This window comes from Crocodylus siamensis, chromosome 1, assembly GCF_052110815.1.
Source record: "Crocodylus siamensis isolate JL-2025a chromosome 1, ASM5211081v1, whole genome shotgun sequence".
In the NCBI taxonomy this organism is placed as follows: domain Eukaryota; kingdom Metazoa; phylum Chordata; order Crocodylia; family Crocodylidae; genus Crocodylus; species Crocodylus siamensis.
Genome location: NC_143395.1, coordinates 198,440,084 through 198,467,646, shown reverse-complemented (window position 1 = coordinate 198,467,646; position 27,563 = coordinate 198,440,084). Strand labels below are relative to the sequence as shown.

General features: G+C 42.8%; 1 protein-coding gene across 1 annotated transcript in view; it reads left to right on the top strand.

The window, feature by feature from the left end:
• Positions 1 to 27,563, top strand: part of SLC24A3 (solute carrier family 24 member 3) — a 453,586-nt gene that overhangs the window by 15,908 nt on the left and 410,115 nt on the right. Inside the window, exon 3 of the mRNA XM_090038056.1 lies at positions 24,839 to 24,976. Within this exon, the coding sequence (XP_089894182.1) occupies positions 24,839 to 24,976 (138 nt within the window). The remainder of the gene's footprint in view (positions 1 to 24,838; positions 24,977 to 27,563) is intronic.

Here is a 27,563-nt window from a genome sequence, read left to right as displayed (position 1 = left end):
TCATCTGGTATATCTATGATTCTTCCCTAGATTGGTGTTATTCGTGACCTTGCTAAGTGTGCACTTCATCTCCTCTTCCAGATCATTAATGAAGATACTGAAAAACTGACCCCTGGAGCACTCCACTTGATACCAGCTGCCAACTAGACATATCCATTGCTCACCACCCATTGATAGTGATCGATGGCAGTGATCAAGACAAATCTTGTCTTGCAGTTGAAAACCATTTGGTATTCTCAGCCTCATCTGAACTTGTTAATGGTGGAAACCCTTAAATGGGTCAGCACAAATGACATTACTTGCTCAAGGGGACGTGGAATAGGGTGTGGCAGTTCAGAGTTGGCAGAATAGGGTGAGCTGTGGGCAGAACAGAGTGGGCACTGTCTCCTGAGATGTCTCTTGAGGTGAGCTGGCTGATGCTTTGGTTTCCCTTTCAGGTAAAGGTGACTTGGCCTTTCAGACAAACTGAGCGCTGCTACTTTGGCCAGACAGACCCCTAGTTAACAGACAAAGCCAAGGCTAAGCAACCTTTTCTGGCTACAGGATGGAATGATCCATACCAGTCAGAGGCACACAGGAGCTAGGATCTGGCTACTGCCACCTGGTATGCTTGTCTCTGCTGCAGAATGGGGAGATTGCCCACAGCCAGTACTTGTCCGTGCAGTGACACAGGGAGAATGCCCACAGCTGAAGTTGTGTCCCTCTCTTCCCCCCACCCCTGCTGAAACCTGATGTCCATGGGCTACTACCAATGGTTTTATGGGCTGTGTTGCCAATTTCTTGACAAAGTATCCCACACAGAATGGTTCCATCCCCTTCCCCCAGGACCTACCATGTCTCAGTGACTGATGGGCAAGGATCCAATCAGCAAAGAAAGAAGGACTGAACTCTAATGTGCTCCCAGCTACCTGCTTTCATCCAAGAGACTTTCTTCTTGCTGCAGCAATGAGTATGTGATACAAGTACCAATCCTGGGCTGGAAAATCATCACTGGGAAGCATTGCTTCAATGCCCAGCATCACTGCTTTCACCTCAGGAGAGCAATGACCTCAAATAAAAATTGCTCCAGCCCCTGTCCGGGGTTTCTTCTCACACTTGGTCATCTGCCTGAGTGCCTATACTGGAACCCATCAACTTCCATATGTATGTCTGGTTTTCAGTCTAATAGAATGGACAGAAGGACCTGTATAGCAAGTCCTCTTTCTCAACATGCCCTAGAGTAGTGTAGAATTCCCACATGTCCCTTTGAACTGCAAGTATTAGAGTGTTGTTCTGCGAAGGTTAGGCTAGCAGAGGAGCAAATGCCTGTTTAAAAGGTATGCCTCACTGCATTTCCTGCTGCTCTTGACTATGCTTGACTTGTACCAGTGCTGCTATTCCCCTCTGTTTCTCAAATATCAAATTCACTTCTTTTTTAGAAAAGTATCAGGGATCGCAAAGCCAGAGATTTCCTGGGGGTTTTGTGTGCATTCCTGTGACATTAAGGCAGGATTAGCTGCCTGAAATGTGATTTAAAAGGAAGGTTGAGAGATCAGGAGATAATGAGTGTGGAAGAAAAGGCATAATAAATATGCCCTGTTATAAATAATAGACACAATCATACTGACATAGCTAAGAGGTAATAGTTCCTTCAATATTTAATAAAGCAGGTGATATAAGAAAAACATATGTGGAATTACCCAGGTAATTCATCAGCACAGCAACATTGCTGATCCCTATGGGAGCTTGAGGGACAGCAACAGCTTCTACCCAACACAGACCCCTTAAAAGCCACAGTTTGTGATAAATGGGAAGACCAAGCAATAGCCAGTTGTCCAAGAAGGTGTAAATCAGAATGTCTGTTTGGGAGAAGAGACCGAGGTGGCATCCATAATCTACTGGACCTTGACACCTTTGGTCCAGTCTTTAAAGCTGCCTTCTCTTTGAGAGAAGCTGTTTGAGAGTCTGCTGTTGCATGGAGACCCTGCAGAAGGCAAGGCTTCCCACTAGCTCTCTTTATGACATGTTGCCACAGCCCACCCTCTCATGAGAACAGCCAGGGGCAGATATGGCCCCAGCCTTTTTCTTGAGAAGAGGTGTGAAAAGAGCAAATCAGGAAAAAGCCATTGGGACATCAAAATCAACCAAACAATTGTGACTATGTGTGCAGGCCTGGAAATTTGGGAAAAGCAGTCAGTCAATTCCCTTCTTTCAGGAGAGGAGAGAGAAGGTACAGCATCGATTAGGAGGGGACAGTGGCTTAGTGAAGCACATACTTTAAGTGAACGGAGGTCATAATATACAGGCAAAGGATACTAATGCATCTAATCTGCAAGGCAAGCCTGCAATGTGCAATGAATGGCTTTACTGGCATACCTTCCATAGTCTCTTCCATGCCTGTATTTCTCTAGATATCTCCCACTCTTTAGGCTGGGGTTTGGGGAAGTTCCACCATGGTCAGTATTCATGGGAATGCCATGGCAGATGAGACCCATGGGAATAAAGCTTGAGCAGTTTGTGAAGGTGGCAGAATTCCAAAGGGGGCATGTCGGAGTGTCTACCAGTCTCTATCTTCTTTTTTCAGGCATTCTGTTTTGTATTTTGTCATCAGAGCACCATGGTTTGTAAGCAGCTCTAGCTCACTGGTCATGCTGTAGTGTTTTCCTGAAATGAATGTATGGAACATGTGACATGGGATGCATGGGTTGCTGCTGACGACAGGTTGTTATTCTCTGGCACATTGCACAGATCACTGTCAGGAACAGAGGGGTTTTAGTGGGCCGTGTTGGTTTTCTACCACTACAGTGTTCTCATACAAGATTCCACTCCATTGTCTCCTGGTCCAAGATAAATAGGAGTTTCTAGACAAAGCAGGCACAAGCGATGGTGGCTTGAAGATGCTGACAGCCCTCAGCATTTTGTTTCAACTCACTTGGCCCTGCTTCTGAAGTTCAGAGGTTTAATCAGCACCTTGGCTGGTTGGATGAAGGTGAGCTAGAAGGCTTAACCTGTGGAGAAGTAACTGGAATTGCTGACAGACCTTATCGCACCTTTGTCCTCAGTCTGAAGGACCATGTCTGCCATGTGGTGCTCTGTTCCATGCACGTCCTCCTTTATTCCTATGTGTGCACATAGTAGCTACTGCCAAGGCTACATTTTAGTGTTCAGATGTTGCATGGAAGTATAGTGTGCATTTATAGCACCCTGTGCCTATAGTTGCATGCTTTGCTACTGTATTATTGTGGGGCCATTTATGTACGCCTACCATGTTCAGATGATTGGTACAAAATGTGGCTATAGCAGCCTGTGACTGGCTGTTTCCTGAGTAATGCTTCATAGAGAGAGCACGTTGTGGATGTTTCAAGACCTGTGCTTGCTGCTGGTTAGGTAAGACTGAAGGTGTGGGTTTGGACTGTACTTGGATGACTACTTCTTTGGATTGTAAGGTGTTTTGACAAAGCTCCAGGCATAGAGGTCTGAGTGTCATTCTGAACTTTTGATGCAGGTCCCCCTGCTGACCCAGGTATAAATAGGCACCTGACCATTCAGCCTAGGGAGTAAAAGATGGCTAGACACGATACTGCCATGTGGCTCCCTTGTGGGCTGTTTGGCTCAAGAAACAGGTGTGCTTAACCACGGTAGCCTACGGGGGCACGTTAACTGAGGCAAATCTTTGAGCAATAAATACTCCTGGTTTTAAAGCATAGATGTGCTTCTAGCCATTTGGGTTAGAATTGCTTGTTTTTTGTAATGTTGAAGAGGGGAAGAGTTCTCTCTCTCCAGCTGTTCCCAGGCCTAAGCAGATGGGAGATCTTGGAGCTTGAAAAATGAAACCTGGTTACTGACAGAAAATCAATTTTGCTTTATTTTTAGAACCCTTAATAATTTATTAGCACTAATTTTTCCCTTTTTTTGTCTCCCCCTCTCCCTCATAAATAAAGCAAACCATGACGTGTGGGGAATATAGAACTTTTATTGATATAGTAATCTGGGATGACCTGCTTGACTTCTAATGTAGTCACTTCAGATTTAGGACAGGAAAACTCCTTAGAACCATGCTCCCTGCTCTTCCTTCTCTTTCCTTTGCTTTCAACCATTGAGAATAGGATTGTCACCTAACAGGTGAAACTCAACTCTCGTGGAAAGTTAAAAAATGGGATAATAGCATGATAAATCACTCTGCTTCCCCTTCCTTGGTTTAAAGCTGGTCAAAGAAGGAAGAGAGGGGAGTTGACAAGATCCGATCCAATGCTTATAAAGGTAAATGGAAGCTTTTCCATTGACACGGTTGGGTTTTGGAGCAGGCCTGAGCTTATGAGCAGTGTCAGAGGAATATTACTTTAGCAGCATTTTGAATAGGCTGGAAAAATGTAGCAGTGGCTCCAGTGATATAAGAAGAGAGGTCCAGTGCACTGAAGAGCATTTCAGGAGAAACAGGGGGCACCGCAGCCATGGAGGGAAGCACTAGGCCCCTATGCAGCTCAGGTAGGCAGGCAGGATCGGGGAGGTGGGGGGAGATCAGGCTCACCGCTTTTCTGGGTGGAGCCTGCTTTCCTGGTCTGCTGTCAGGCTGCCTGCAGGGCTTGCTGTAGATCTGTGGAGCTGCACGGAGCCCAGTGCTTTGCTCTGCGTCTGTAGGGGAAGCAAACTAAAATTCCTCAGAGGAGTTTGCTGTGCCCCAACTCGTTTAAGGCGCATTACACTGCCGAATTTCCTACAGAGGCTGAAATGAATATGCAATATGCCACCGAGGCATGCAAACACCGACACCACTAAAGCGGTGCAAAAGCATTTAGCCCACTTGAAAGTGTCGTGCACACATGCCTCTCATTTCATCTACACAGCCTTTGTTTTTAATTTTGTTCACTGCTAGTTAACAAAGGAAGTTGCAAGTAAGTGATATAACACCACTCAGAGGGCACCTGTCCATCTGTCCTCAAGATTAATATCTGCTGTAGATGCAGAGGAAGGAGGGTCATTGATACGCATTGTTTTATGTCTCCTGGACAGGGAGGGGAGATGGCTATTTTGCTAAGGCTGCATGTATACTATTTCTGGGGATGGCACCGAGGGAAGAAATCGCCTCTAATTCTGACAAAAGGGATGCATTCTTCCAGGGACACATGCAAAAGTGAAGCTGGCATTCAGCAGCTGTCAGCTCTCTGAGACCCTATCAATAGCGTTGAGATCTCCTGTTCTGAAAACAAATCAGTAATGAAATTAAGGTCTGGGTGGAAGAATGAAGATTCTCCTGAGTAACAAAGTAACATTGAATAATGCTTTAAAAATACCAAAATGTGCCTGTATAAATCACTTTGACTATCAAGTGATGTTTGCTCACATTGTTTTAAAAAGGGGTAGAGCCAGTAGGGCAAGATCTGTAGAAACACAGCAAAGGTGACTGGAGGCATGAGGAAACTTGCATACAAGAAGAGAATAAAAATATAGACTGTTCATTTCGAAGAGGAGATGAAGTAGAAGGGACATGACAAAGGTATGTAAAAGCAGTTGGTGGAGAGGAGGGTAATTTTGGCTGCTTCTGTTCTCCATTTCTCATAACGTAAGAGAAAGTATGAACAATGCTACTAATAGACAATGCATTTATAACTAATGGAGGGGAATGGAATATTGGGCACAGTGCATCTTTCACCTCTGAAACTTTTGATCATAAGATACTTAGGCAGGGAAGTTTGTTTCCACTCAGGGAATTGCTTTTAAGAACCTGCTTTAAGTCTGTGGCTATTTAGGTTGACCATAACCACATACTTAACTTAAGCCTGTATGCCTGCTCCATTGACTTCATGAAATGTATGCATGTGCTGCAAGATGCATGCAGGTTGAATCACAATCCTTAAGGAGGGATGTTCTTCTGAACTGGGGTTTTACAGGGCTAAAAACCTAATGTTTTGATGATTTTCCAAGAAAGCTATGTTTCAGGAAGCAGAACAATATTAAGAAGCCATGAAATGCAAAATTTAGAGAGCCAGCTTTTTTACAGAATTATTATTAGTAGTAGTAGAAGTATTAGTAGTAGAACTGAAAGACTGTTTTTACAACTTTTTTTTAAACTGTCTATCAGGTTTACCTATAACCCTTACAGGTATGCTTTCTGGAAAATGCAAAACCCATAATCTTCTTGGGCACACCTATGTAGTGCATGTCTGTGTATATATTTTATTTGAGTTTTGCATTAATAATGCAAAACTCAAATAATAATTCAAGTAACTTTAATTGAATTTTACAAAGGTATGTCAACTTTTAAAGAAAGGAGAAGTGCACACCCAATGTTAAAACATCTGACTTTGAGCTGCTAATTTTCCAGTACCCATAGAAATTGGACTGCATTATTACCACAGTTGAGGCTTGGGTAGGGAGAGGGGGTAGTGACTCCATTTCTGACAGTGGGGTGGTACCCATTCTTCCACTCCCTTTATATTCCTAATACGTTTAGGCCCTTGTGACAGGTACATCAGTGACTGCGAGGAGTAGCACTTATAAGGAAAGAAAAGAGAATCACTCTTCCCTTGAGCTAGTGTGCATGAGCAAAAGACACTCCGTGAGAGTAAGAATCTTGCTGCTAGTGATAAAAAATGTTGCACATATATATTGAATTTGCATTCAGGTTATGGGGGTGACTTGCCAGTATATAATGCAATAACAGATCACACAAGCGTGTGGTGGTAGAGTGGCTAAAGTGTCTTGCTATTTTTCCAAAGGCCCTACCTTGGATTTGTGACAAAGTCTGTGCCCAGTTAACCCAGTGGTAAATGAGTACCTGGCGAATCAAAGATGACTGGATGTGATGCTGTTGCATTCCTCTGTCATGTACCATTGAGTACAGATACTGGTGTGCCTAAATCATGCTAGCTTAATGAGCTGGCAGACTCAGCAGGATCTTTGAGCTGTAGGCCACAATTGAGAATAGGTCTCTATTGTGCTAAGTATCACACAAACTCCTAATTGGAAACAACCTTAGAGACAAGGCAGGCAAAAAGGCAGGAGGAGAAGCAGGGGCAGATACCAATGAAGTTACAGCCTCAAGGTCATGCACCAAGTTTGTGGCAGAATTGGGAACTAAACACAGGTTCTCTGAACCACAGCCTTGTGTACTATTTATGGGTTCCAGTACTTGCTTATCTTTGCTCTGTTCACTCCTTGACAGATGGCTTCTTTTAAGCTGTTTCACTTTTTCAGATAGCTGAGTGAGCACCTGAATGTTTTGTTTCTGACATTTGTTTCTGACATAGCCGAGCTATCCAACTTCTAAGCTTCTGGGGGCTCTATGTAGCCAGGCTGCCTCAGTTGAACACAGGATGGATTGGGTACTCTCCCCAACCATTGCATCCTACATCCATGTGGGTACCCCTCCCACACTGCACTATGCAACCCCAGGCCCCCTACTTGCAGCCCTGTATTCACCCTGAGCAGCAGCCTGGGCAAGTATGACTCCCCTTCCCCATCTACCATCGTCAGCATACCCTCAATCCCCTTCTACCCCTGCCCTGGGTGCTCAGTGAGTTTGGTGTGCCTTTGTCTAAAACCATGAATATATGAATGGATTATAGACTGGGTAAAAGACCATCACCAACTCTTTCTGTTTGTGAGTGGTATCCAAATTATCTTGTGAATCTAGCTTGAAAAACAAGCATTTTTGTTTTGAAATGCTGCCATGAACCTTTTTTTGATTGGAAGAAAATGGAAAACATTTAAATTTTTTTGCTGAACTTAAGTTAATTTAAAAAAAAAAAAGGTTCTGCTGCCCTGAAAGTGCATTTTTTTTTGGTGAAGAAGTGATTTTTTCCAAAGAAAAATTGCCTATATCTTTTTGCTGCAGTGGTAATAGGCTACCATACATGTATTACTGCTATATTGGGGCATTAGGTTTGCCCATTATAAGGAAATGCAAAAATGCCAGAGTCAAGATCTACAGGACAACTATACAGGAAAAGTTTTTATAAATAAATACCCAGTATGGCAGGTCTTGTCCCAAAAAGGTAATGTTTCAGGTTGACAATTTATAATAGACTGTAAGAATAAATTGCCTGAAAGGTATGAGAGACATCTAGGACAAACCTAATTAAGGGGCTCTCAGTATATTTAATGTGTACAGGCCAGAATAGTGAGTCTCTAGACATGAATTACAAATCCTGGAGCAAAAGATATCCTGCATTTCTTCCTCTGCCAAGGTCATTGGCTTTTCTGTAAGGATTAATGAGAGCCAGGATGAAGAGACTGGAGGTCCCCTGGCGTTGAGCCATGTGCTATTCATCAGTTCCTAGAATCAGATTGAATACCCTGTTATCCAGCTGCATCTCCCTTCATGTTTTCCTCTTCTTAAAGGTAACCTATGCCAAGTGGCCTCCTGGCATGGTTGGCTAATAGGGAGTCTCCTGCATCGCACTGTCCTCCATCACCCAGTGAAAATGGACTTGGTTTTACCCATGGCCTGCAATAAGGCCACTTGATATTAACACCAAGTTTGCAGGATTTTCCAAACAGCTTCATGATCCTTCTTCTCAAAGTGGCAGTATGTGTCCCCCAGTTGTCTCTGAGGTATCAGGGAGCTGCTGATTCTTTTGGTTACTTCTGTTTTTAAGAGCACTGTTTCTTGTGGAGTGTCCCAGTGTGCAGCACAGCAGGAACTTGGTGGATTTATGCTGCCTGCATTCATCATGTGAGAGCACTGGGGCCCTGACTGTAGTCTGTCTGTTGGGCACCTCAGTTCACTGAGGTGGCTAAGTGTGATTATTTTGCATTCAGAGTCCCTGAAAAACAATCAGTGCAAAAGGTGGGTACATCCCCCTCCTCCTCCTCACTTTCTTGAGACTGTCTTAAGGGTCACTGGACAGGATGTTAAAAAAAACAGACAGGTTGGTGGATTTTTAAGACTTGAATAAAGTGGAATAAAATTGCTCTTCTGTGACTCTGTCTGCTTAGATCTGTGGTTCTTAACCTGTTTAGTCTCAATGCACTCCTTGTCAGACTCAAGGCACCCCTCAGATAATCTCAGTTTGTGGTTTGCAATTGTATTTATCTACACAAAAACAATATTAGAGCAATTCTTCTGTTGCAAAGAATTCAGAAAGACCACAGACAGGACAGAATGTTTTTAACTCTATGGATTCCTATTTGAAATTCCAAGGTTTATTTTGTCAATCATGCTCGCACACCTAACAGTATAAACATTGCATGGTAACCTGTGACACCTTTGAAAGCTTCTCAAAGCCAAAGGCAGTGCGATACCCTGGTCGAGGGTCACTGGCTTAGACACTCAGTAGGTGGAGTAGAATCTGGCTGCGAGTAACAAATGCTTCTGAGATTAATATGACACCATATGTTTTCTTTAAAAATCTTACTCGGGTTGTTTTAAAAACAAAGACACCCCCTCAAAAAGTAAACAAACAAGCAAATAAAAAAATGCAACCCAACCATTGACTTTCAGAACTAAAATCATTTTGATGGCTTAAATATACCAGTGTTAACCAATACTTCATGTCTGTTCAGGAAATTGGCTAATTGTTCTCAGAACCCTGAGCCTCTTAATCAGTTCTGGTACTATCACTGTTTGTAAAGGTCCTCTCTTTTTCTCTAGCTTCTTGCTTCGTGCTAATGAGGGCAGTATTTGAATAGGACCAACTTCACAGCCATGCAGTCATTTTCTGTAGGATCTCTGGAAGAACTGCAGATATTCAGAAGGCCCCTGGAGCTTGGAGACAGTATTGTGTAGTGCACAGAGACCAGCACAGAGTGAAGAGATCTGAGCTTGATTCTTGACTCTTCTACTGACCTGCACTGTGACCTTGGACAGGTCACTTCAGCTCTATGCTTTGGTTTTCCTCCCACACTCTGTCACTAATAATGAAATTCTAAGGTCTTCAGGGCAGGGACTGTCTCTTACTATGTATGCGCCCATATATAGCCTATGGCAAAATGGGGGCCTTAATTTCAGTTGGGGCCTCCCTGTCTGAATACAACTCACATAATGATGGTGATGGTAACCTCGCAAACACTGGCCCTTCTTTCCTTTTCCACTTGGACTTCATTATCTCTGAAACTAGAGAGATGAGACTGGTTAATCTTCCAAGTCAGATACTCTGTAACGTGTTTCCTGTGGGGGACCACTCGCTGCGCGTATGCATTCATGGTTCTGATGGCTGATGATTTTGAAAGAAAACATCCCTCAAATCAGGCTACAGTGAAAAATAATCCATTTATGAAATGCTTATGCAATCCTGATCTCAGATTACCCTGTGAAAATCTAGAGCAGGTCTCAGATTACCCTGTGGAAGACAAATGTGTGTGTGCACGCAGGCACATCTGTGTTGTGCACACACACACCTACATATGTGAGCTGCCAAGGGGTTCCTTATTAATCGCTGCTCACCTATCAGTGCTGGGAGAAATGGACCAATGCCAGTTAATGTACTAAAGTAGAACGAAGTTAACACTAACTAGAGAAACAATAACTGTATATGGAGCGATGCTCCAATTAATTTAATGAAGCCCATTATGCTGTGGCAAAGTACTGTTGGCTGTTTTGCTGTACCCCCTCCCCACTCCATCCCCCAGCTTTTTGGCTGTCAACATATGTGCCTGTGTTTTAGTTGTCTCTGTTCAGTCCTCCCCAGGACTAGCTTGCTGTTGTATTTTATTACAGCAGTAGTTATGGAAATGGAGGCAGTTTACTGGCCTTCTCCCACCTCCCCTTTAAAAGAAGATAAAAAGAAAAAAGAATTACAAATGAGAGAAGCAAACCATGTTTAGAAAAGCTGCGCTGTTTTCAGCTCCTGCCAGCACTATCTTACAGTTTGCATAGAAAGTAGTTTATTGTGAGTGAGAGCCAAGGATACCTGCCAACATTGGAAAGTCCTTAGTGGTCATGCATTATGTTTTTCAAATGCCACAATGACAAATCAGTCCCTTTTTGTTTGTTTGATCGGGCCCGGCTCTGGTCTGACAGCTCTTCTCTGGCTGAGCTTCTTGCTTTTTCACACTTTTTTTTCTTTTTTCCACTCTAAGACTTCCCAGCTAGGGGCCAGCTTCCCAGCTAGGGTAAATCATGGTAACTATATTGAAGCTTAGATGCTATTCTTATTTACTTCACGTGTCTTTTGATTTTTTTTTTCCTTATTGCCTTTGTTCCAGAACAGAGTCCTAGTATCCACAATCCAAACTAAGTTAACTACAGCAACACAAAAATCAAGATTATGTTTCTGTCTCTTTACTCTCTCTATCCATTGTCTAGGCCTTGATCTACAAGTCCATTGTCACTAGAAAGGGTGAAAGGTTGGTATGTCAAACATATGACACCAGTAAGACCTCTTTGGGCTTTCAGCGGGCAAAGTGTTAGCGTTAAATTAAAAAGTGTGGCTGCTTTGGTACCTGGTTACTTTGGAGATGACCACTCTCCCTGTGCTCTGATGCTACTGTTTCCATCAGTGGAGGATGCTTCATTGCAAATGAAAGATTGTTACTGCCAAGATGTTCTCTGGAGGGCTGTTTAAGTCTAGGAATACCTCCTATGGTCTGTCAGAGCCCAGAGCTATTCTACAGTAGGCCAGCTGCAGTCCCTGTGCCTATGGAAATGGGCTGGGAAAAAGACTGAAGGGTACTGGTTCGCCAGAGAAAGAAGAGGAATTCTTTACATAGTGCTGGGGTGTACTTGGTAGCCATGTTGGTCTGAGACAGAAAGACATACAAAAAACTAGAACTCTTGGTTCCAAAATGATACCTTTTATTAGACCAACTGGACAATTGTAAGAAAATTGTTCTTTTCTGGGAGCTTTTGGGATAAAAGTCCCTTCGTCAGGCTCTAGGAAAAGTATAGATGGTACAAGATGGTAAAAAGTCCCCATAGTTAGAAAATAAACTTCATTTTTGCACAGAGGGAGCTGAAGACAGAGGGCTCCCTTCTCTGGGTCCATGAGAGTGAGACTTTTTACCATCTTGTACCGTCTATACTCTTCCCAGAGCCTAATGAAGGGACTTTGATTCCAAAAGCTTTCAGAAAAGGACAGTTTTCTTGCGATTTTCTGGATGGTCTAATAAAAGGTAGCATTTTGGAACCAAGAATTCTGGTTTTTTGTATGGCTTACATAGTGCTGTGCATTTTTGTTGACCTATAGAGTAAGGACCCAAGGAATTTAATGTCCTCCCCTATTTCCCCATTTTATTATCTTGTCTTCCCCTTCATTTCTTTGTTGTGTCTCCTTGCCAGATTTATACCATGTAATCTCTTTCTGGGACTGGGATTGTGTGTCTGAGTCTGTACCCTGAGCATAGTTCCCCAACTGTGATCCCTAAGTCCTGCCCTGTGAGAGGTAACTAAGGACCACAATGGAGTTGTGACATCAGAAACATAGATAAAATGAAGAGCTCAGGCTTTTCCTGTTCTGCACAGAGCAAGTACAGAAGCCTATGATGTGGTTGCCTGTGGAATATATGCTCATTGGTGGGACTTCCTCTGCCCAATGAAGTGCCAGGCAGAGTTGAAATGTTTGTCCCCAAATATAAAATCACTCCCATCCCCATCACTGTATCATTTGCTTTTCTTCCCTTTCAAGAAACTGTTTTCAGTCTAGTGATTATATTGGCTAGGTACATAGATACACTCATGCTAACCAACCACAAGCCATGCAGCTGTGTGTGAGAAGACCCCACGACCAATTGGCACAAGTTAGATCAAAGACAGCTGTCATTTCCAAGAGCCTCTAGAAACTTGCAAATCTGTTATCAGCTGTTAATATTTGATTTTGGAAATTAGACTGACTGGAGATGAGTTTGGACACTGGTACACTGCATATTACCTTAAAAAAAATAAGGTAAAGCTAGCAAGATAGTCTGATACGTTTCCAGGTTACCTCAAGTATGTAATGTGGAGTGTGTTTAGGTAACATAAGATACTCTGCCCCAGCTCTTTACTTAGAATTCAAACTGAACTTTTCTCAGCTGTCTGAAGGCATTTGATCGACACTTTCTTTCACTGCATTTCATTTTTTGTAACTAAACAGAACAGATCAGCAATTTCAGAAGAGAGCTTGGTCTCACAAGACTGCCACCCCAATTTGGCAGAAGCAAGAGTACTGAGTAAACAAACACTAATACACTATCTGTGTTGTTTAGAAAATCAAGGTTCTTGGAAATGTGCTGTCTGTATTGTCTTGTTGATATTATGATGCAGAATGCATACATAAAAACAAGAAAAATGACCAGTGAATGTGGCCAGTATCAGTAGGAGCAAGCCAAAAAAGCCCCTGTTGCATCCCAGATTTCAAGACCACATTATGTAATTAGAGTTGATTAGAAAATTGAATTCACAATCTATGGGAATGCTTTGCAGGGCCCCCACCACCTCCAACAATTTCATTCCTCTTTCAAAGAGAAGGAGGAGAAATACTGTGGATCAGAAATTAAAAAAAAAAAATCTTTATTTGGAAACATTGGAACATTTTTGTGTTTTGATGTTGCAGCATCATGATATATATGTATAAATACCATATGTGAGTATACATACACATACATATTCAGTGAAAATAAGCACGAGATAGCTGCACATCAGATAAAAATAACCGTATTTTTAAATAAAGTGTCTCTCTCATTAGTAGTATATGTGTGTAGATGTATATATAAAATTCATTTCTATATATACATTATGAAATTAATATCTTTTAATGCTGATTTGTTTAAATATAAAGTTTCCCTAATTGAAATGAAAAAAGTAGAAATAGTTCTGAAATTTTGCCGTTAAATTTCATTGGAATTGACAAATACTTGCAAAACATTTTAAATTTTGATAAGCGTATTCTCCAGCAGCAAACTGTTCATTTGAAAATTCTTTGACCTGTTCTAGTCATGATCTTTATAAAGAATCTGGCTTGTTCCTTGCCATCCCTGCTGTTGGTTGAGATTATTCTTGCAAGCTATAGCTTGGATCCAGGGTGCATTGAAAGTGATGAATCAGGTCTTAATTTAAAGAAATAAGGGTGAAGTCCTGTGCCCAGCAGAAGTTTTGCCTCAGGAAAAACTGAGAAAGGACTGCTAGTTTGTTTGTTTGTTTGTTTTTCAGAAATGAGAGGCTGAAAGCATGTCTTGTGAAACCTTGTTTCTCTGCTTTCCCTCCCGCTGCCACCCCCTCCTAAACATTTGGCATATAAAACAATATCAGAAAACTACCTTAATAGTCATTCAACTGATGGGGGGGGGTGCATGCTTACTCCCACGCATATATGTATGTATGTATGTATGTTTATACGTATATGTATGCATAAAGCCCTACTGAATTCATGGTGGAAGTGGGCTGCACAGCAGCTTCTTTAATCTTGTAGGTTCCCATGTGTGCCAGCCTTACCACTTGCTCCTGATTGGCAGGGAGGCCAAAACCATGATTTTTAAAAATGGCACTGTTTTTGCCTCCTGCCACTTGGCACCAAGAAGCAGGGCCACCGGGACCCCTCAGCCAATCAGCATTTGTGGGGGGGAGGGAAACCTACAAGATTAAAGGAGCTGCTATACAGCCCACTTCCACCATGAATCTGGTAGGGCTGTATGTATGCATTTGTGTGGAATCTCCCCATAGGCTTCGGCTTTGCTTTCCCTCCTAAATGATAGGAGAGCAACAACAAAACTCTCTCAGATGCTAAGGATACAGCCCCTCATGCTCAGTTTTGAGAACAGTGCAAAGGGGAGGTAAAATGCTGCCAAACTGAAACCAGCTTTGAGCGGTTGTTGCAAATGGTAGTGCAAAGGAGAAGGGGGCCTTATCTCTCCTGACCCCACCTCTCAGCACTCTACACTTTTTTCCTCCCACTTTTCTTGTCCAACATGTCGCATTGGCCTGCTGGGCTACAGACAGATATTCAAAAAGCCTAAGCCTAAATTCATTCTGTTTTTGCCAGTTGGTCTAACCTGGCTAGGCTAAATCAGTTTGTAACTGCACAGACATCCAAGACATGCAGATACATGCCTGCAGTGGCTCAGACTAGAAGCTACGGGTGCTAGAGCAGCCCTCTCTTCCTTTCCACAGGGCTGAGCTGAGTGGGGTGTACCCAGACCCCAGCAGGATTAGGGAAGGATTCCCCCTGCTTCCTTGATAACAGAGCAATTATCAGCTCTATTATCAGCATTTATCACCCTATCAGAAAACAAACACCCTCTCTCATTAGTTCAAGCTCTTCTTAAACAAAGAAGGAACAGAGGGACATTACCAGCTGAGCTGTTGAGTAGCTCCAAAAAGCCTTAAGCTGATACTGCTGTCTGCCACAGCATGGGCCATAGCCAGCATGTAGTTTGCTAGCTAATGCTGAGGTATTTGTGTAAGGCAGAGGGGACAGGGAATCCCTACTTAGCAGGGAGTGATGGCTGAGAGGGATGGGAGAACAGGAGGAAGCCAGACAGACCCTGCTGTGCCTGCAAGTCTCTGCTGGAGCTGCAGCCAAGGAGCAGAGGGGAGGGGCCAGCTCTGCTGTGGAGCAGAGAGCCCTGTCCAGCCCAGAGAGCATGCTGGGATGCTGGGAGAGTCTGGTTTAACTTAAACCAGCAAGGGGTCTGGGACAGACATTGCATAAACCGGGTTGACCCAAATCAGTGAAGTCTGATATTATATTCAATCAGGTTTATCTCAAACCAGTTTCAGTCATTTTCAAACTGGTTTTTGTGCACTGAACATCTGTTACAGGCATAAACCAGTTCCTGATCACTTAAACTGGTTTATATGTAATGTCTGTCCCTAGCCCTGATGTCTAGCTGACAGCTGTGAGCAAGTCCTGGCAGCTATAGAGGCCCAACAAGTCCCTGATGGAAGGAAAGCGAAGCTAGAGAAGTGACTAGGTTTCCTCAAGAGCCCCTTTATTCCTTATAAAGATCTTTCTGATTTCCAGAGAACCTTGCTCCCCTGTCCCATCTCCTGAGCCCTTAGAGGTGCCCAGTTCTGATGGCCTTCAGGCTGCTAAGGTTTAAACCACATTGACAATCCAGTTCCTCTTTCAGAGATCTGCCAAGACTGGAGCCCAAGTTTCTGTGTTCACTTCACAAAAACTGATAACAGTGCAACCACAGCAGACCGGATAGACTTCAAGCAGCTTCCTGCTTGCTGTAGGATAAAGCTCTGTCAGCAACTGCGGAAATGCAGAATCCAGTGCTTAGGCCTTGGATTCATTTTATCATGAACTATAAAAAAAATCTATTAATTTTTAATTTTAAAAGCGTGCTCTCTATTCAGGAGATCGGCTTTCAAAGGACCAGATCTTTAAAGAGAGTTTCATTTCACTTTTATATTTTTATTTCCCCTTGCTTTATAGATCTAAAACCCTTTCTATACCAGAGTTACCAAGAGTAGAATTTGGCTTGTGAATTCTACATTCAACTCTGAAATTGTTTAACCTGCTTAAAGTTGTGGAATCTAGTCCAGAGTTTCAACTGGTGTAAACCAAAATAGCTCCGTTGATTTATTAGTATTATTTTTAAAAGGGCCAAATTCTGCTCTTGTCTTTGCTCTTTTAATTTAGCACCAGATGTGATTCTCTTATAGCTCCCTTGCCAAATGGCAAATTTCCCAAGCTTATTCTGAATGACTTACCTTCAGTTTTCCATTTGGGAAGGTCCAAGTTCTGAAACAAGAAAGCTGTTCTGTACTGTGAGGAGACGGAAGAGATCTGTGTCAAGAATTTAGGGGAATAACAATTTTAGAAAGAGACTGGTGTGTGTGTGTGTGTATGTGTTCCTTTTTTCTTTCTTTCCTTTTCCTTTCCTTTCCCCCTTGCCCCAAAGTCAAGTGCCAACTGCTCAGAAAAAAACCCCCACTTCACTGTGAAAGCAACTTGTATGTAGAATTGAGACTACTTAGCTCAGATTACAAGAGAATGTTTATCATTAAGGAAGAAGCCTGGTGCTGGGCTATTATAACTGCCCTTAAAAATTCACATGAACTAATGTTTTAGAAATGCAATCCATCTGTTCTTATACATTTTGTTCACAGAGTAAGCATTTGCATTCACTCAAAGGCAAAGTAAAATAGCAAACAGCACATTTTAGGAGGTATGAAGGGTATGGAATGATGACTAGTTATTACACATGCGCACACTTCAGAGTGATATTTACTTTACCAAAGAAAGTATTCAGTACATAGAAATGCCAGATTTTAAGATTCCCTTTATCCATCTTATGTGCTATCTGAGGCAGGCAGGGGTCCTTTGGAAGAAATCATCTTGTGATGAACTTAAAGGTTGCATCATCACCCTGGCAACACGACTGGCATTTCTTCAAACAAAGAAATGGCACTCTCATCCTGGCGATTTCTTCCTCCTGAATTTCAAAGACCTGTTGCATACAATGCAGGAGGGACTTCCAAACAGGTCCGAAAATATTTTGTGGAAGACACTAGGTAACTGAAATAAAGGAGTGGTAACTGGCTCCCTATAACAGACTGTTTTCTTTAGCTTCAGTGTCTTCCAAATCCCTGTCAAAGACTTGATAGCTTATTTTATCACTCTTCATCCTCCTCCTCTCACTTTTGTTGTGTCCACATCCTTCTCTCTGAAGAGGTCTGGGCATGACTTCTTCTGGAAGCCAGTGATCATACTGTAGCCCCTGATCCTGAACAGGAAACTGAACTCGATTCTGACTCTCCCATGCTGTGAATCACCCTTGAAGATTTAATAGATTTCATCATAAACATTTGGGCTGGAAGGGACCCTGGAGGATCATTGAGTCCAGCCCCCTGCCCCAGGGGCAAGATGTCAGCAGGGATCATAGGATCCCAGCAAGATCAGCATCCAAATGTGTCTTGAAGGCTTTCAAAGTAGGTGCCTGAACCGCCTCCGGCAGCAGTCTATTCCAAGACTTGGGGGCTCAGACAGTGAAGAAGTTCTTTCTTATGTCCAGCCTGAATTGGTCGCAGCGGAGTTTTGTGACCGTTCAATCTTGTCATCCCTTGGAGTACTCTGGGAACACATGTTCCCCCAGATCCTGATGAGCACCCCTGATAAATTTATAGGTGGCCACCATATCAACCCTGAGCCTGCACTTTTCCAGGCTGAAGAGCCCCGTGGCTCTCAGCCTGTCATCATAAGGTCTGTTTTCCTGACCTCTGATCATATGGCCTTCCTGACCACCAAGGCTAAGTACAACAGGAGAATGACATCCCTGGATTTGCTTGAGAAGCATCTATGGATGCAAGCCAGTGTTTTGCTCGCTTCACTAGCTGCAGCGTCACATTGAAGGCTCATGTTCATCTTGTGGTCAATCATAACCCCCAAGTCCTTTTCATCTGTAGTGCTAACCAGCGTAGCACTGCCAAGCCTATCAGGATGCTGCAGATTTTTCCTCCCAAGGTGGAGAATCTTGCATTTTTCAGTGTTGAACATCATCAGGTTCTTGTCCTATCAAGGTCCACCTGGATCACCCTCCTGTCCTCAGGTGTGGATGCTTTACCCCGGAGTTTGGTGCCATCAGCGAACTTGGCCAGTCCGCTTCTGACTTCAATGTCCACATCATTGATAAAGATGTTAAATAGTATAGGCCCTAGGACAGAGCCTTGAGGGACCCCACTGGTCACAGCGCACCAAGACGATTGGCTTCTGTCAACTACCACCCTCTGGGTCCTACCGCGGAGCCAATTCCCCAGCCACTGGATCATGGTGAGGTTGAGGCCGCAGTTAGCCAGTTTAGCTAAGAGGTGATTGTGGGATACCAGATGAAAGGCTTTTTTTTTAAGTCAAGATATACGACATCAATCTCTTCCCCCTTGTCCAGGTGATAAGTCACCTGGTCATAAAAGGAAATGAGGTTGGTCAGGCAAGACCTACCTGCAACAAACCCAAGCTGGGTATCCCTCAGGATATTGCCTTCAGCTAGTCTGTTAAGGATGGCCTCTTTGATAATCTTTTCCAAGATCTTCCCCAGGATAGAAGTCAGGCTGATGGGCCTGTAGTTTGCTGGATCTACTTTCCTCCCTTTCTTGAAGATAGGCATGACACTGGCTGTCTTCCAATCATCGGGCACTTCACCAGAACACCGGTTCTCAAATATCTGTGCCAGGAGCTGAGCTATGATGCTTGCCAGCTCCCTGAGTACCCTTGGGTGTAACCCGTCAGGGCCGGCTGACTTGAAGGTATCCAGCCTGTCGAGGTGTTCCTTCATGAGGTCAGCTTCGATGGAGGGCAAGGAATCTCCCTCACCTGGGCCTTCCTGACACATAGTGAGCAGGGCCGTCCCATGGGACTGGTGAAACACTGACACAAAGTACCCGTTTAGCAAGTTGGCTTTTTCAGTTGTCAGTTGCCACATCTGGTTTAGCAGGGGTCTGATGTTGCCCTTGCTTTTCCTCTGGCTCCCCACATATCTAAAAAAGGACTTTTTATTTTCCTTTATATTTGTAGCTAGCTGGAGTTCCATCGCAGCCTTGGCTTTCCTGGTTTGTTCTCTGCATGTCCGGACCAGAGCAGAGTAGTTCTCCTTGGTGGTGGTTCCAGTCCTCTATCCTTTGTAGGTCTTCCTTTTAAGACATAGGAGGTCCGCCAGTTCCCTGGAGAGCCAAGGGGGCTGCTGTGCCCTTTGCTGCCTTTCCTCTGAGACGGAATGGACTTTACTTGCACGTCCAGGATTGCTGCCTTGAGGAGCAACCACTCATCCTGAACTCCCCTCACCATTGGGTTGTGGACTTTTAGGGGCTCTCTGACAAGCCTCCTTAGCTTGTCAAAGTCAGCTTTCCTGAAGTCGAGGGCTTCTGTATTACTGACTGACTTGCCAGCCTTACAGCAGATGGTGAAGGTGATCAGCTCATGGTCACTGTCACCCAGCTTCCCTTCGATCATTAAACTCAAAGCAAAAGACTCTTAGGATAGAAATAGATGTCATGGAATAAAGTGGATTAGCTCTGCTGCAGTGTGTCATGGCACAACTGATCTGCTTCATTGGGCAAAATACATCTCCCCTTGCCCCACCCATTGATACTGTGGGACAAGGTGCAGTATGTTCCCCTGGGGCTAGAGGGGCCTGGTCCTGTGAACCTCAGGAATTCCTGTGTAGGATCAGGCCCCTCAAGTCCTGAGAGCACCTGCCCAGTTTTTCCCACTTACCCAGACCTGCCTTGGAGATCCCAATGGTGGGTCTAGGTGAGGAAAGTCTTTCAAAGACCCACTTACAGAGAAGCACCCCAGGGAATCCTGGGGCTCCTCTCAATAAATAGGGAAAGTTGGAGTTCTCTGCTCATGGTGACATACTCTGGGTTTTCCAGGGGCATATCTTTATAATCAGGGAAAACCCGTATGGGCATTGGTGTAGAGGGGTGGAATGACTGGCGACTTGTGCCTCCATGACCTTAGTGTCTCTGGAAACTTGTTTGGGTAAGCAGGGAACTGGGGCTTTTCCCACCTACCCAGACCAGCCATTGGATTTTCTGAGGCAGGTCTGGGTAAGCAGGGAAAACCCACTTTCTCCACTTACATCCACTTTAGAGATTCTGGGGAAGCAGGTCCTGGTGTGGAGGCACAGGATATTGTAAATTCCTCAAGTTCCATTCCAGGACCCATATGGGTTCTGCCCAGTTCTAGAGACATGCCCCTGGTAGGGCATGCCTCCTTAAGTGGGGAACCCTGACTTTCCCCATCTATGGAGAGGTGTCCTAGGATTCGCAGGGCTGCCTCTGTAAGTGGGGAAAGCCAGGCAGGTACTCTCAGGGTTTGAGGGGCCCTTAAGCCCCCAGAGCACCTGCCAGGGTACGTGGAGAGTGCGGGCAGCTCAGGCTGTCTGCACTCTCCTACCCCAGACCTAATAGATATCTACTGCAATGAAACAGCAGAATTTATGACTTCCTTTTGAAAGTCCACTGATTTTTTTATGGCAACACAAAGGATGTTAAGCGACATCTGTTTCTACCCTTAGTTGCTTAGAAGCATGTTGGTTGGATGATAAACAATTATGTGACCTCTCCAAGTGGGCTGAATGACCTCTCATTGCATCAGTTGGAACACCACTCAGCATAAGCAGCAGAGTAGAGTTGCAATGCTTGCATGTTCCATGCAAAATCAGAGAGAGAGAAGTAGTATTTTGTTTTACAGCAGAAGGAAAGATGGATGGACGGGCAGAGAGACATATGATGGAAAGACAGATGGATGGCAGAGAGACATTTGTTTTCTTTATTACATGTCTGCTTTGTGTTGAAAGTAGCATCTCTTTGTTTCTGCCTATGAAAAATATATTTGCCCCTCAAAGTTTTAAACTCCATAGGATTCATGCACTTGACATGTGAGCAGGCACTCTGAGCTAATTAGACCAACATGAAATGTGCAGGGCTGAGCAGCGAGGTGCCAAGAATGTTATGGAAAACAGCCAAGTGTTTTTGTTGACATTGCTGAAATAGAACTTCATTTAGCAGTTCCTCCTCTAAGCCAAAGGGGAGTGAGAAGTAGGGAACAAAAGGGGATGGGGTGGGGAGAAGGAAGGAATAGCAACAAAAGCTAATAACAAAAATGTTGCCTTTTACCAGGTCAGTCACAATATTTGTGCAGTTGAGAACATCTTGTAATCTGCAAGTGTGAATGATGTATAGACAGAAAGTGTCTTAATCCTGCATTATCTGCTCACATTCTTTAGTAACTTTGAAGCAATGCTGTTCCACAGATTAGATTTTCTAGAATACTTTCTTTCTTAACCCTCCACTGCTCCTCCACTTCCTTGCTGAAAAGAATAAATAAAATAGGTTCTCACTCACATGGTAATAATGTGTGTTCCAGTAACTTTAGTGACTCTCAAAGCAGTCTTACTCCATGGTCCACAGGCCTCAAATGGGCCCTGTAGTCAATACCTGTGGCCTCTGGGACCATTACCTGTATGATGAACTACATAAAAAAAAAGCTCTGCTATTTTAATGGTATTTGTTGTCCCTATTTGATGTAAGTTGACAATAAGCTGGGCCAGCAGTGTGGCATTGTTGCCAAGAAGGCTAATGGCCTACTGGGCTGCACTGGTAGGTGTGTTGCCAGTAGGTAAAAGGAAGGGATTATTCCCCTCTATTCAGTACTGGTGAAGCCACATGTGGAGTACTGTGTTCAGTTTTGGGCTCCCCACTACAGAAAGGATGTGGACAAATTGGAGACAGACGAGCAGAGGGCAACAAAAATGGTTCTGGGGCTGAGGCATATGACTTCTGACAAGAGGCTGAGGGAACTGGGGTTATTTTGTTTGCAGAAGAGAAGACTGAGGAGGGATTTAATAGCCTTTAACTACCTAAAGCGTGGGTCCAAAGAGGATGGAGCCAGACTGTTCTCAGTGGTGCCAGATGATAGAACAAGGAGCAATGGTCTCAAGGTGCCGCAAGGGAAGCTTGAGTTAGGCATTAGGAAGAATTTTCTCACTAGAAGGGTAGTAAAACACCAGAACAGGTTACTTAGAGAGGTGATGGAAGCACCATCCTTGGAGGTTTTTAAGACCTGACTAGACAAAGCTTTGGCTGGGATGATCTAGTTGGGGATGATCTTGCTTTGAGCAGGGGTTGGACTAGATGACCTCCTGAGGTCCCTTCCAACCCTATTTTTCTATGATTCTGTGTAGCCAGACAATAGTTTCAGGAGTAATTATATAACATGCACTACTTTTTAGCAGAGAAATGGAAAGTAAAGATTGGCCTGTTTGCTGTGGAGATTGTTAGTGAAAGGTTTGGTCTACATGATGTTTGAAGGGATACATCAATTCCAGCCAAGTCATGAACAACTTGAGAAGTTCTCCACTAGAAAAACTTATGCTAGATGAAGCTCTAGTCCAGTATTTATCCCATCTTCCTGGTGTCACATGGAGTTGGTGGAAGATACCCTGATATTTGTAGATATTCCTCATTACTGTTGTAACATTTTAAAGGTGAAGCTGGTTCAAATATCCTTTTGAATTGAGCATTTCTATGATTCACATCCCCTGAATTCCATAGACTTCACTAGACTTGTATTAGGTGTGAATTATGGTAGAATATGGCCTAAGCCATGTGAGAAGCTATTCTTTCATAACGAGGCCCTCAGGGAGTAGAGCAACGATTGTGCAACCCTCTCTGTAAGTCTAGCCTTGTGATTTAAGGCATATGTGTTTTTTTTGTTAGAACAATTTCAGAATGCACTTAAACTTAGTGGCTGGCTCATCAATGCCATTTAGAGCCATTCTAATGATTTTATTGGGCATTGAACTAGGCCCATAGTGTTGAAAAGGTCTGGGTTGAATACTTGAGCTAGTATTCCACTCATAAAATACTCATAAAATAAGCATGGGTAAATTCTCATGGAAGTTTTTTGAAAACGGCCATTGTTGTTTACATATAGATACCACCTGAGAGACTTCCATATTCTCATGCCTACTGAAATAATGGCAGCCAGTACATTTGCAGTCTTGAGGACAATTAATTTCTTAGAAAGGGAGAGCTCTGCAAACTGTTATGAAGCATTCTATTCATTTACAAACTTTCCATCAGGCCAGCCAACTTTGTGTAGCACAGCACTGCATCTGTGAGCACCTTTGACCACAATTTTAACCATGTCACTTCAGTCAAGTGGCTCACATTCCTAATGTTGTGCATGTATGTATGTGCTTTGTGGATTGGGGCCTTGGTAAACAATAAGTGCCAAGAGTCCACTATTCTTCTTTGTTTGGAATAAAGAAGAGAAATAGCTACATTTTAAATTTGTTCTCCCAACAATTATTAAATATGCATGAAATGCAAAGATTTTTGCCAGAAAACTGTTTAAAATTTAAGCCGGTCAGGGGCAGATCTAGAAATGGCACAGTGTGCATCCCTATCCCCTTTCCAGAATGTAGTTTGATGGTTCCTGGGTGCACTGTGGAGTCTGCACCATGCTGCAGAAGTGGCAACCAGTAACATTTTTATGTTCCCAAGCAGCTAAAAGTCCCACTTATCTGCTTTTGGCACCCTGTCCCTTCCACTCTGGGCTCAGTGGTAGTTTCCCTCCCCTCCCATTTCCTCCTCCTCATCACCTGTATCTCTGCACACAGGAAGGGTAGACCTGCTCACTGCCACTGTCCTGGCTGCTGCTGCTCTGCCAGATCCAGTCGGAGCTGTGGGAGCTGGACTTAGTTGGGGACAGTGGCAGCAGCGATATGCAGGTGGGTTCCCCTTCCCTGTCTGGTCCTCCTTGGGTGTTTCCAGCCAGCCCAGGAATAGAGGCACAGTTGGAAAATCTAGCCATTGCTGCTGTCCCAGGTTTAGTTTGTCTCCCTGTGCAACCATTCCCTGCAGCCCTGACTGAAGCAGAGGGGTTGGGGCTGGGACAGTGGCAGCATTAGGGAGGTCTCTCCTTCCTGTGCCCAGAGGCGTAGGTACAGGCGGAATGGGAAGGGAGGGGCAGTGCCATTGAGTGTGATGGGGAACAGAGTGGGTGCTAGGGGCAGGTGCGGAGAGCAGATTCTTACCTGATTTGTGGACTTAAAAAAAGTCTCTGGCTGCAGCTTCCACAGTGTGAAACTAATCCATTTTTTGTTGTTAACTTTGAGCTATGCTCATCTCTGCAACATGTCATGGAGTTGCAGCAGGGATGAATCTGGTTCTTCTTAATGTATCCATGTGGGAGACTAATTATAGTTCCAGGTAGGGATGAATTTAGATGTTTGGGTCTAAATTGTCAAGTGATTCTGGGTGCTACAATTTTGAGTTTCATCTTGGGCAAACCTTGAAGGCACCTGGATTTCCAGAAGGTTTAGAGAATTCATACTTTAGTAGTCAAGGCTCTTTAAAGTGTCTCACATCGAACATGCAGGAACAGAGTTCAGCTGCTCCCAAAGTCAGAAGTCACTTTCTAAGAGGTTGTCATGGTTTTGTCTTTTGCTTTTCCCAGAGCAAGACCATTTATCTTGTTCCATTATCCTGTAGGTTATGATGTCCTGAGTTATACCATGGAAACTAATGACAAGTGGCATGGGAGAAAAGTACTTCAAGCAATTGAGGAGAATGCCACTGAAATTCCAGAGGATGATGAGCATCAGTACATCAAGAACTGCACTGAACCAGGTAGGAACAAACTGTTTCCCCTCCTCTTGAGGTCACTCCTACATAAATAATGGTCTAGCCACATATGCTCTGTACTACTGCTGCCAAAAGACTTTGGTTGCAAAATAGGCCCATTTGTTTAGATGCATAAAATGTTCTTATCACATAGCCAGTATGTGGAAGATTAATGGTACAACCTTTCAAAGGGAAGGATGCTCAGCTACAGAACAAGCCAGTTGTTTGTGGAATGCTAGTAGCTGAATCTTAAGGATCGGTGCAAAGAGCTGAGCACTGAGATTGTAAACAGCATGTTTTGCATGTTTGTTTCATAAATGTGTAGCTCAATCCTTAGTAAAAAGGTCAGGTGACCATGATGATTACCAGCAGGATTACTGGCTGGAAACCTGGTATGTAGTTTTATGCTTAAAAAAAAATCTAAAATTGATTTTCAGGGAAGGATTTGACTAAGATGAAGTTCCACTCTTTGAAGGTGCCTTTTATCATATTGTTTGTTTGCTTATTCTAAAAACCTCTGTCTGTATATATAGGGTTATTTCCTTTTACTTTTCTTGAAAAAAATTACTCGCAGCTCTTCACAATATTCTCCTTGAGTCTAAAAAAATGTCAAAGTAGGGACTTTCTGTCATTTGTGTTCACTTGAATATGTTTGATGTTTTCTGTATGGAGATGGAAACCATGGTAATAAATCACTAATGGTGGGAAGGCATAAGATGCTCAAATCTTCTTCCATTAAAAAAATTGATGTTGCCCCTCAAAGTTATGAAACAGCTAAGCCATTTTATATGTATCATAGGGCTATATTAGTTACCCAGTTAAGGAAAAGTTCTATTAAATATAGTTCATGTTGTAGCTTTGCATGTGTATGTGTTCCCTTGGTACCTGAATAATGTTTGCACAACACTTAGATAATAATGATTTATTTTCAAGAGCAAAATTACTACAATACAATCTTTCTATAATTATCCTCCCGTACAAAGCAGTACTTTCCTCACAAACTCTACCACTGCTCACATGATCTCTTATTTCCATTCCTTCTGAGTGTTGACATTTATTTTCTTGTAATCATAAACTACTTCCTCTACCTTCATAAAATAAAATTGTCTGTTAGGAAGGTACTGTGTCTGTTGGTTTTGAGGTGGGGGGAGGAGGGAAGGACAGGCAAGAACAATAATTACCTGACTTAACTCTGCAATTTCGAGGCAATAAAGGAGAGCTGTGACTATGAGTTGTCAAGAATTTACTATGGAATAAGTTGTTTTATGGTAATTATGAAATTAGTGTCACCATCGTATGTAGGTTTAAGATCAGAAGTTACCTACTTACATTTCTGCCCTCTGAGGCATTCCAATGAAGTGAATGGAACTAGATACAGAATGTGAATGTAAAAGTGCAGCTTTATAACTTTGCAGGAGAAAAGTCAGAAATGTTATGCCTGAACCTTATAAACACTATGAGAATTCTCTGTTGATTTCTGTGAGCTTTGGTTAAGGCCCAAAATATTTCAAATTGTGATGTTTATATGAAACCAATTAATTGAGAATTGGTTCCTGGATCCTACGACTGGAATGGAGACAGCTAAATGCCATAGCCACTCTTTAACATATCTGGTCACTTTTAACAAGAAAACTTTTACCCAACCAAATCTACTTAGATTATAAGGAAGTTTGGCAAGCTCCTTGAAAGATTATTTTATTTATTATAGAGTTTTGTATAGTCTCTATCAGGATAGCTATCTGGGTGTATTCATATGGTTTTATAAAAGCTACTAGCATTAAGTCCTATAAGGTGTACATATAACAGAAGTAATACTGTAACTAGCACATCCTAGGAATAAACTACATTATTTTACCTTCACTCTAAATTTTAACATTTCAAGCTGCCTTTCTTTTAAGGGACATCTGTGAATTTGAAATCAAGCTAATTTAAAAAAAAAACAATAGTAGTAGTATCGGGTATTAAACTACTGTAGTTCTATCTGCCAATTTTTGTGGTATTATAGTTTCATTTCATATGTTGTTGGCTGGCTGGAGAAACTTCATCAAACTCATAATTCAAGCTATGCTATTCCATTGACATTCAAATGCTTCACAAAATTAAGTCAGTTTTGTCTGGATTTAGCTTCGGAAGAAAGCTCTGATGACACTGAAATATTCTAATTTCATATCTTTATATTTTGATTTTTCATGTTATAATGACGTAGTTTCAAAATTTATTTTGAATTATGTTACAGAATAGAATACAAAATATAAAAATCAAACTGAAATAATTTGATCAACTAAAAAAAAACTTCTTAGAATATTCCTTTGCAAAGATTTTTTAAAAAATTGGTTGCTTGTGCTTTAGTTTGAAATTAAGCCAAATTTTAAAGTTTAAAACCTTCATAAGCCAGAGATGAATGAAAGATGCACTTCTGTTTGTTTTGGTTTTCTCTCTTGCTGCTATTTTAATTATGACAGAACTAGAGAAACAGGAAAACTGACTTGGGTCCCAATTTTGTAACTTCATCTATGTGCAAGGCACCCCAAATTCATCCCACTGCAGGATTGTGGTCTAATATGTAGCTTCTTTTACACGGTTTTACTTACCT